Raw genomic sequence first — 11,402 nt, forward strand, 5'->3', positions numbered from 1 at the left:
TGAGAAAGTGTGCGTCTGAGCTCATGTTGCTTTAAAAGGGTGTGGTGGAGGCTCTGTCAGCATGCAGTGTGACAGAGAGTTCATACTGAGGATACACCCATCACAGGTGTCATTCCAGTTTTTGCGATGGATACGAGGCAAGTGGTTGATTTGCAGACTAGTTGTCCTTAATAGGGTACAACATTTGAAATGTATGCACTATGGCTGTCTGTGTGTAATTCAAATGCACCAAGATTGGGAAATATTACAGTGATGCAATTCTATTAATTTCTTTTGACTGTTTTGGGCCATGTGGCTTTAAGTTTATTCTAAGGAAATAACAATTGTCTGTCTTTTTGTTTCTCTGAGTCTCACCTTCCCTAATATACTGTATTTATCACTTCCATTCATTTTTTTAATAAGCATATGTCTTTGCCTCGTGTATGTCTTCACCAGGGTGAATCTACATGCATACTGTTTGTATAAATACTGTGTTATTAATGACTGACCTTTGTTTCTTGTTTAAACTATGTGAACTTCAGATGCTGTTGCTGAGCTTGCAAAGGAGTACAGGGAAAGTGGGGAGCCAATCACAGATGACAGTACCAACCTGCACAAGTTATCCTACAAACTAGAATACTTACTACAGGTGGGATTCAGACATTTGTAATAATAACTAATGACACGCCTCCAAAAAATTATCTACATTCAACAGTTTTTAATTCCAACTGTTTCTACATATGTGTTCACCTTTCAGTTTGACCAGAAGGAGAAGACCACATTTCTTGGTACAAAGAAGGATTATTGGGAGTACTTCACTGACTGCCTGGCTAAAATCAAAGGAGCCAATGATGGGATCCGCTTTGTCAAATCCATCCCTGAGGTAGGAAGGTCACACACACAAAAGCCTGTTTTATAATTGTTTTTGCGTTGTATTCAGAGCTTCTAATATGCTAGGCCCAAAACACCGCCAAGAAATCAATTGAAGTGTTGGAGCTAATGTGTTGCAACCTTGTAACTGTAACATATAGAAACAATTCAATCAGGAGAGACTTCGTTTTGTTTAAAGAACATTTATTGACACATGTCATATGATAAATGTTAAGTCTTTAGCGATTAGACCCTGATCCTGAAATGGTATATCTAAAGGGGGAAATGCAGCCGTGAGCATATAGGGAACCCCCCGGGGTCTAGACACTGGTGATGATGCTGAAGATCTGGATTTGATGAGGAGAAGGGAAGGTGTGATGAGGTCTTTGGATTAACTCTCCTGGCACTGGATGAGATGAAAGGAGGTGGATGGGGAGGAGGCGGGCGGCAGCATGAACACCTGACATCACAGCTGACTGCAGGAGAGAGGAGAACCATTTTAAAGTTTGGCTGCAGCTCAGTGATTGGCTGCTGAGAATGAGGTGAATGTATATACACCCAGTCTTCCTGAAAGAACTTGCGCTGAGCTTCAGTTAGTTGTAACATGTAACGTTTTTTCCCCATCTTGTTTTGTTTTAATAGATTTGTTAAAAGAAATGTGTAGATGTTGATGTTTGTCTATGGAGTTATGTGAAAAATGTCTTCTTCTGCTTTAGCTGAAGACATCTCTGGGGAAAGGACGGGCGTTTATCCGTTACTCCCTCGTACATCAGCGCCTGGCCGACACTCTGCAGCAGTGCCTGATGAACCAGAGAATCACCAGGTAAATGATCAGGGAGCCATTTAGTCTCTTTGCAATGTTTTTCATTTCATGTAGATTTGCATAATGGCCTTTGCTGAGTTGCCGGTCAATGGATTAGAAGAACAGCATTTATTTTTGCATCACGGTGAAACAGCTTTACAATAAATTGCATCTCATTTACCGGAACTTATTCTGTTCAGTTTGACTCGATCAATTCCCCTTTCTTTTAAAGTAGCAGTCAGTCGTAGAGAGCAGCTGTAGAGAGGAGAGAGTTGAATATTAAAAAACATAACAAAGAAGAATTGAGTTACGGTTTTCAATCACTTTTTTGATGTCAGATTGTTGAGTTCTGCAGTTTTAGTATTGTGCCATAAAATACACAACTAAAACGAAACATCTTCATCTTAAAGAGGCACACAGATGATATTTGGTGCCTTTCTTGATCAAGATGAAAATGTTGTCTTATTATGTAAAACATTTGACGAAAGATCCTTTTTTAGCCACTATCCTTGTTTCTTATCGTTTGGGTATTACCTACCGTGACCTCTTTCTACCCTCTTCCCACAGTGACTGGTATTATGCACGGAGCCCCTTCTTGAAGCCCCATCTGAGTGTTGACATAATCAATCACCTGTACGAGCTCAATGAGGTCCAGTTTGATGTGGCTTCCAGAGGTCACGATCTTGATGCCTCCTGGCCAACCTTTGCAAGGTAAGGGTAGAAAAATCATAGAGAAATAAAACAGAAATTCATCTCAAAAGTCAAACTGCCGCTGAGGAACAAGTAGGCGAATTGTAGCCAGGAATGATCCAAGTCCAAACAAGATGGTCGTTTCGTACATATATTTTGTTAACCCAATATCATCCGAAAGTACAACGTTTGCAATATGTTCCCTGTGCCTTTGTTTCACCCTGGTAAAAAACGATATGCCTACTGGTGCGCTTCTCCCACCATCACCTGTCTCCATATAATCACCCAGTGCCCAAAATGCCTTCATATTATAAAAGCATTCTGTTATTTCTTGCACTGTGTTTTGTTGGTTTTATCTGTTTTAGGTCCTATATAGTATATTCATGTTGCATTGCTGGAGGAGCCTGGGACTTGCCATATCCACACTAGCTACTGTACATATGACAATAAAGCCTTAAACCTTGAATCTAATACATTTTCTATAAACAAAAACAGCAAGAAAATTAATGTTTAACTATGAAATAATATTAAAGCAATATTACTGTAGCTCAGACAGTAAATAACGACACAAAACTTTAAAAGGAGGTAAAACTGCAACAATATCTACAAAATGATCACAGGTGTGTTCAAGCCTTCCTATGAACCACCTTTGGAGTACAGTATTATATTTATTTTCTAATCAACAGGAGGACACTGGGAAACTCGCCTGGCCACACGTGGAAACCACCCAGTCGCAGTTCCAGTATGAACAGTCTGGCCAGCACCTACTCCCAGGTAACACTCAGACAACATCCTGTCATTTCATCATCATCAATTCAACATGTTTAAAGGTCACCTATGTACGGTGGCTGAGAGGTGCAATCGACAATTACAAAGTGTGAAACACTTTAACAAAGCTTGAGACAACAATTTACAAATGATAAAACAAAATTACATAGCAAAACACTTTTACCAAAGAAAAAACGATTTAACATGAACAAAAACAAATTAACAAGATGCGAAACACTTTTACAAAGCTAGAGACAAATATACAAGTGTCGAAACACTTTAACAAACTAGAGAATCAAACCGGAAAGGGAATGCCCATCATACCAGAAGTGACGTGCAAGTGATTGACACAAAGCTAAGTTTGTTTTGGCGGATAGACCGCAGGTACCTATGGACGGTACGAGTGTGTTTATGGTCGTTAAACATGTTTTGTCCGTTCTGTGGAAACCACCTGGGCCAAGTGACATGGTTTTGCTCATCACAATAAACTTTCTCATGCACAAGAGATACGTTCTCGTGCACACAAGAAAGTTACAGGTTCACCAAGTAGGAAGTGGAGCTGTGCCTTTTACACACAGCCTTCGCTGTGTTTACCTTCATTAGACAGCTAAAGAGCCACTGCAGGCTGCTTTGTTATAGCCACACACACACACACACACACACACACACACACACACACCCCACACACACACACACACACACACACACACACACACACCAAACTGTCCGATTATTCCCCCATTACTCGTTTTGTGAGGGAGATGTCCGGTCCACAAGTCGCATGAATTGTGTGTTTGTGCTGTGCTCAGTTCCGCTCTGTGTGTGTGTTCGGTGTGTTTGTGTATGTCCGACACCGGCATTTGTTTGTCAAATTACAATGAACACTAATTTACACACATCTGGCCAACTCCATAGGTATATGTGTGTTTTCCCAAATGAAATAAATGTGTTTAATCTTAATCTCGATGTAGTGCTCAGTGCTGTCGGAGTGCAGTGGAACACTGCAGTCAACTCAGCCGTCTCTCGCGTTTGCTTGGTCAAATCAGCAGCTCTTCATTTGTGAGTGCGAGATTAATTGCGCCTTTACGGTAATTGACCGAGAAGCAGCACTGACGCTAGTACAAGAGTAAAATAATGCATGTTTTCGTGCTATATTTGCGATAAAAATATGTTTCACCATAAGTTCTTAATAAAACTGACACTGTTGGACTTAGTACTAGTTTGACTGCTACCAACAATAAAATTAAGTACTTTTAATGTGTACTTTTTCAGTTATTCTCAGTCAAACTCCCCTCCTGAGAACAAATTCAAGCCACTTCTGCTATATTTGATAAGGGATAAAATGATTTTTAGCCATAAATTCTGAATAAAATTGGTACTGTTGGACTCAGTACTACTTGGACTACTACCACAAGTACAATCAAGTATTTTTACTCTGTACCTTTTGACTAATACTTGGTTAAACTCCTGTCCTGAGTAGGCTACAATAATTCATAGTTCATATACAATACAGGAATTATTGTACTCAGGACGGGAATTTGACCGAGTATTAATCAAAAAGTACATAGTAAAAGTAGTTGATTGTACTTGTGCTAGTAGTCCAAGTAGTAGTACTGACTGAGTCCAACAGTATCAATTTCATGTCGAACATTTAGCAAAAAATAATTGTATCCTTCATCAAATATAGCAGAATACATGAATTATTGTACTCAGGACGGGATTTTGACAGGGTATTGCTCAAAAAGTACACAGTAAAAGTACCTGATTGTATTTTTGGTAGTAGTCTAACAAGTACTGAGTCCAACAGTACCAATTTTATTAAGAATTTATGGCTAAAAATCATTTTATCTCTCATCAAATATAGCAGAAGTGGCATGATTTTGTTCTCAGGAGGGGACTTTGAGAGAGTATTACCCAAAAAGTACACATTAAAAGTACCGTAAATTTCGGACTATAAGCCGCGCCTTTTTCCCTATTTTTCGACGCTGCGGCTTATATAACGGTGCGGCTAATCTATGGATTTTTACAGCTAACGGCCAACACCTTTAACTCTATGGGCTCTATGGCCGGTCCGCGGACCCCCACCTTTAAGCGGTGGGTTCCAGCAGGAAAAGCTGGAGGCCGGAAAAGAGTGAGACAGGTAGTGCGCAAAAGTAAAAGTGGAACCGAGAGCGGTTCCACTTTTACTTTTGCGCACTACCTGTCTCACTCTTTTCCGGCCTCCAGCTTTTCCTGCTGGAACCCACCGCTTAAAGGTGGGGGTCCGCGNTCCATCTGTTTTACAAAACTTTACGCACACAGTATTTATTCTTCTACTTAGGTGCTCCTACAGTTTAAGGACACCCTCGGTAGTCCCTTCATCATACTACTCTTCAGTCCGTCCTGGTGTCACTGCCAAGTCGGTGCTGCGCTTCAGGTGCTGTTCCTTAGTCCTAGGTCCTGAGTCTACGTCCTAGGACTCCAGGACCTATCAAATCAAAATAACCGGGTAAGTGTGACTGTAAGGAAGATTAGCATAAGACTCAAACAATTGTTGTCAAGTTTCTGTAGGTTAGGTACCAGAACGTAATGTGGACATAGAATTTAATCAGAAATACCCGACTAGCATGGGGTTACACTAGTATGGTAGGTTATACGTTTATCACTCGCCTCGTCCGCTGAACACTAGGGTCCAATTCCCTTCGTGAAGGGTGTGTTCCTAGTCGACCAAAGATTAGTGAACGGTCTCTTCTCTTCAGGAAACGCTGGTCTATGTTTAAGTGTACATTGACGGTCCCTGTAACCCAGAGGAGTTTTATAGGTATAGGCACTTGGAGAACTCTAAAAGCGTTACAGTGAGGTGTGAATAAGGGCTTATTTTTTAAGGATTGAAAATCTCTTTACAATACATATAACACATGTTGTTAATTTAGGGACATTATTGATATTTACTAAAGGACACAAAACTAGTTCGGGGGTATGAACCAAAATACTGGTTTTCATTTTGAGCCCCCTTACGTATTTAGGAAATAATCAGGGTGTCGCTCCTTTACATTTGCTTATGTAAAGGATGAGTCGGAGCGACGTAACACACAAACGAATTTAATTGTTGGAATCGTACGTTTGGGAGAGTTTACTACAACTCCCAAGTAGTCTTAGTCTTAGTCTTGCCCAATAACGGTCCAGCTTGTTGTGATAGCTCCTTAAACTGTAACTACAGTACCCGTATGTATTGAATCGTAGTCGTGACATACATCGAATGTAAAGGAGCGACCACCTGAATTATTCCTAAAGACTAAGGGCTCAAAATGAAAACCAGTATTTGGTTCATACCCCGATTAACTAGTTTTCGTGTCCTTAGTATATATAATATGTCCCTAATCTTACAGACATGTGTTAATGATTGTTAAAGATTTTCATCCTATATAATAGCCTTATTTCACAACCTCACTGTAACGCTAGAGTTCTCAGTGCCTATACCTATAAAAACTCCTCATGGGTTACAGGTGGACCGTCATGTACACTAAAACATAGACCAAGCTTTCCTTGGAGAGAAGAGACCGTTTCACTAAATCTTTGTCGACTGCAGTATACAACCCTTCACAAGGGAATTGGACCCTGAGGTTCAGTCGGACGAGGGCGGAGTGAGTATTACGTATAACTACATACTAGTAACACCCAATGCTAGTCGGTATTTTGATAAATCTATTGTCCACATTTACGTTCTGGGTACCTAACCTACAGAACTTGGTACAATTGTTTGAGTTCTATTCTAATCTCCTATTACAGTCCACACTTACCACCCAGGTTATTTGTTTTGATAGGTCCTGAGTCCTAGGACCGTAGGACTCAGGACCTAGGGACCTACAGGAAGACTACAGCACCTGAAGCTCAGCACCGGACTTGGCCAGTGACAACCCAGGACGTGACTGAAGGTTAGTATGATGAAGGGGACTACCGAGGGGTTGTCCTTACAACTGTAGGAGCACCTAAGTAGAAGATATAATATCTGTGTGCGTAAAGGTTTGTAAATCCAGAGTTGGATCAACATTTCTAATAGAAAATTAACATGTGTGTCCGTAGATAACGTGCAGACAGGCAGGACCCTCTCCCTAGGGAGGAGACAACAGAGAGTGTATTATCTTTTAAATGTACACACGGCATCTATTGCACGTCTGTCCGTCCTGGGAGAGGGATCCCTCCTCTGTTGCTCTCCCTGAGGTTTCTCCCATGTTCCCCTTTAAACTGTGGGTTTTCTCTGGAAGTGTTTCCTTGTACGATGTGAGGGTCTAAGGACAGAGGGTGTCGTATTGTCATACTGATATTCTATGCACACTGTGAAGTCCACTGAGACAAATGTAACATGTGTGATATTGGGCTATATAAATAAACATTGATTGATTGATTGATAACTAGTGCAAAGAATAGGCTTGCCCAGTAGTGAGTGTTAATGGTGTTACACAGCGTTTGGGAATACACTTTTTAAAATGCTTGACCACCTTCCCTGATATTTTCATGCAATTTTTTGGGCCAGAGCGCCTTTATGGAAATATGTGTTGATAGGGGGAGATAGAGGGGATGACATTGTCTGAAATGCTCTGCCAGCTAAAGAGTTGAACCCTAATACTTGGCCGCAGTCACCCGAAATAAAAAACCTAATTTGCGTAATAACGTGTGTTTTCAATGCTTGTCAACTCTAATGACAAAGTGCCTGCTGACTCACTTCTGACCGACTCACCTTCATCTGGACCTGATGACTCATGCTCTCAGAGCTCAGGTGGAACTTGGCGGCCTCCACCTCCTCCTTGGCGCTCTGCATTTGGTTGTTGGCGTTGTCCAGCTGCTTCTTGAGCTCCGTGATACTCTCTGGAAGTTTCTCCTTCTCTGTCAGCTCCTCTCTGAGTCTGGCATTCTCCCGCTGCATCTCCGCCATGCTCTCTTCTAGTCGCTCCACCTCTTTCTCCATCTCCTGGATCCTGGCGGCGTCCCCGGCCCAGTGCTCTCTAGCCTCCTCCTTTTCTGCACCCAGCTTACAGATGGTGATCCCAAGCTCTGCCATCTCGGTGTTCGCTCTGTGCAGACCCTCTCGTATCTCGCCGTTCTCCGAGGACAGCCTGCTGTTTTCTGCCTTGCGTTCGGACAGCTGTTCGCGGACGGCCGCTGCAGAGATGGACAACTCTGCAGCGGCGGCTATTTCTTTATCCCGCTGTTCAATGAGAACCCCCTCTTTCTTCTTGCAGTCCACGAGCTCTGCTACGTGCTTTTGGTTCAGTGCCTCGGTCTGGGCTTTGAGGTGCTCGGTCAGAGCTCGGAGCTCGTCTCTCTGGGCCTCCGTCACCTCCAGTTGTGCTTGTGATTTCACTTTTTCTTCCTCAGATCTCTGTCCCCGCACCCTGAGGTCCAGGGTCTCTGCCTGCAGCCTGGACACGTCCTTCATGCACACCTCCAATTGGCCTTCCAGTTTCCCCGTCTCTTCCTGGTTCTCCTTCACTTGCACCGCGCTCCTCTCCAGCTGAGATGTCTCCATCACTCGCTTCTCCGAGGTAACCCTTTCAATCATTTCGGTCTGTTTAGCACAAGTTGCTTCCGCGTCCGACTTGGCGATCTCCAGCTCCTTCTCCCTGGTTTCAAGAGATTCAAAGCTGGACTGCAGCTCAACAAGACTCTTCTCTTTGTGTTCTAGTTGCTGCTCTTTGGCTCCGAGCTGTTCTTGAAGCGTGGTTTCGTTCTTACGCGAGACTCCTAAGTTTTTCTCCAGCCCTCCGATCTGCGCGTGAACACTCTTCAGGTCGGCTTGCATACGGCTGAGAGCTGCTTTCACAGTGTCCTGCTCCTCCCTCACACTCTGGTTCTCCTGCTCCAGATGCTTGGCGGCCATGTTGGCTCTCTGCAGACTCTCATCCAGCTGGCGGTTCTCCTCGCGCAGGTGCTTCTCCTTTTCGTCCACCGTCATCTTGGTGTCGTCCATCTGGCCGCGAAGCTGTTTCTCAGAAGCTCTCAGAGCAGCTAATTCGGTCTCGGTCACTTTTCTGTTTTCTAACATCTCCTTCTTCATCCCCTCGTTTCTCTTTTCTGTTTTTAGCATTTTCTTATTTAGCTCTATTAAGTTGCCACACTGAGTCTTGTATTCTTCTACCTTCGCTGCTTGTTCTTTGGCGTTACCCTCCAGCTCAACAAGGTTACGGGTCAGTTTGTCTCTCTCTGTGATCAGGCTTTGGTGCTTGGATCCTAGCTGTGCGTCCTTCTCCTTGAGCTTCCCCTTAAGGGCAGTGACTTCTGATCCTTAAACCATTCGACTTCTTCTCCATTTCCTCTTTATCTTGCTGCGCCCTCTCCTTCACCTCCTCCATGTCTTTCTCCTTCTCCTCTAGGGATCTTTGGAGGTCCTGCAGTTGTCTTTGGAGGTTGCTTGTCTCCTTCTCTCTCACTGTCAGAGCCCCCTGCAGCTTATCAAGAGCGCTGCACTGTTCCTCCACTTTCACCTCCCACTTGGCCTTCTCCTCAGACGCAGATGTTACCAATGCTTCTAGCTTTGTTTCGCCACGCGTTGCTGCCGCTTCCTTCAGTGTCAGCTCTTCCTCTAGCCTTTCTGCCTGTCTCTTCTTCTCATCTGCCTCAGCTACAGCATCCATCTTCCCTCTCTCTGCCTCCTTCAATCTGTCCAGTAACTCATGGATCTTTTGAGCTGAATCAAAGTGACTGGTTGCCTGCTGGCCCTTCTCACTCAGCACCCCGTCTAGTTTGGCTAGGAGCTCCATGTTCTTCCCCTCAGCAGCTGCCAGCTTTTCCTGGAGCAGTTGTTGTTCAGCTTTTCCCCCAGTCCTGAGTGCTTTCACTTCTCTGGACAGGGCCTCTTCTTTTCCCTGCAGAGCATTCAGATCTCCCTGCAAGCCCTGTTGCTCCTCTTGGGCAGCGAGGGACACATCCAGCTGACTCTGGAGCTGCACCACTACATCCCTGAGCTCTGCAGCCTCCTCGCCCAGCTGCTGCACTTTATCTAGGAGCCCTCGCTGCTTCAGCTCTGATTGGTCCAGCTCCAGGCGAAGGTCTTCAGCTGTGCTGGCCTCTTCTGTGCAGGATTCGTTCAGGTCATTGAGAAGATTCTGACCATAGTCAGGGCTGGAGGGGAACTCGTGGGCTTGCTAACAAGAAGGAAGGACGAGAAGGAGAGAGATGAACATCATGTGTTTTAAAGGTCCCCTATTATACTGTTTTTCATCAATATATTCCAGGTCTCAGATATATACAAACATGTCTCTGAAGTGTTTGGCTCCAAACACCAAACAGATCATTGCAGCATTACCCATAATCCCCTCTGTTTCAGCCCTGTTTCCAAAGTGCTGATTCTCTGTCTGTTACTTTAGATGAAAATAAGGAGCCCCTCCCCAAGCCCCTCTGAGAGAGATTTGGTTAAAAAGAACTCAATGGTGCTCGAGGAGGAGATTCAGGTTTTAAGATGGGGGGGGGGGGTTACCTTGGTTGGTGATTGGCTAATGGTTACACAAGACAAAAACTCCTTATGACATCATAAAGTGGCCACAATCTGATCAGCTCATTTTCAGACAGGTTTTTATAGAAATGGATCAGGACAAAAAGAGAGAGAATCTTTGTTCCTGAAACTTCCAGAGTCTCTTTACACAGAGGGGACACATGTTGATGTAGAAAAGACATGAACAAGTGGATTTCGCATAATAGAGAGGTGCAATCGACAATTACAAAGTGTGAAACACTTTAACAAAGCTTGAGACAAATTTACATTTTATAAAACAAAATTATAATTTATAAAACAAAATTACATAGCAAAACACTTTTACCAAAGAAAAAACAATTTAACAAGATGCAAAACACAAAGCTAGAGACAAATGTATAAGTGTCGAAACACTTTAACATTTCCTGAAACACTTTAACAAACTAGAGAATCAAACCGGAAAGGGAATGCCCATCATACCAGAAGTGACGTGCAAGTGATTGACACAAACTTAAGTTTGTTTTGGCGGATGGACCGCCGGTACCTATGGACCTTTAAGGTCGTTAAACATGTTTTGTCCGTTCTGTGGAAAAGTGACATGGTTTTGCTCATCACGATTTACTTTCTCTTGCGCAAGAGATAGTTACAGGTTCGCCAAGTAGGAAGTGGAGCTGTGCCTTTTACACACAGCCTTCGCTGTGTTTACCTTCATTAGACAGCTAAAGAGCGACTGCAGGCTGCTTCGTTATAGCCACACACACACACACACACACACACACACACACACACACACACACACACACACACACACACACACACACACACACACACACACACACACACACC

At 43.5% G+C, this 11,402-nt stretch overlaps 1 protein-coding gene and 1 long non-coding RNA gene across 2 annotated transcripts in view; one reads left to right on the forward strand and one right to left on the reverse strand.

Annotated features, from left to right (window-relative positions):
* The first annotated feature begins 494 nt into the window (after nucleotides 1-494).
* On the forward strand, nucleotides 495-3,116 carry LOC104946557 (uncharacterized). Its single transcript, XR_798464.1, has 5 exons — nucleotides 495-628; nucleotides 737-862; nucleotides 1,566-1,672; nucleotides 2,219-2,362; nucleotides 3,028-3,116. It is a non-coding gene; the product is annotated as an uncharacterized lncRNA (long non-coding RNA).
* Nucleotides 3,117-7,769: 4,653 nt separating this feature from the next.
* LOC104946561 (FYVE and coiled-coil domain-containing protein 1-like) overlaps nucleotides 7,770-11,402 on the reverse strand; it is a 6,118-nt gene continuing 2,485 nt past the window's right edge. The window contains exons 2-3 of the mRNA XM_010772422.1: nucleotides 9,498-10,230; nucleotides 7,770-9,370 (exon numbers count right to left, since the gene is read on the reverse strand). Coding sequence (XP_010770724.1) covers nucleotides 7,785-9,370; nucleotides 9,498-10,230 — 2,319 coding nt within the window. The 3' untranslated portion in view covers nucleotides 7,770-7,784. The remainder of the gene's footprint in view (nucleotides 9,371-9,497; nucleotides 10,231-11,402) is intronic.

This window comes from Notothenia coriiceps, unplaced genomic scaffold (assembly GCF_000735185.1).
Source record: "Notothenia coriiceps isolate Sejong01 unplaced genomic scaffold, NC01 NC01_scaffold00011185, whole genome shotgun sequence".
In the NCBI taxonomy this organism is placed as follows: Eukaryota; Metazoa; Chordata; class Actinopteri; order Perciformes; family Nototheniidae; genus Notothenia; species Notothenia coriiceps.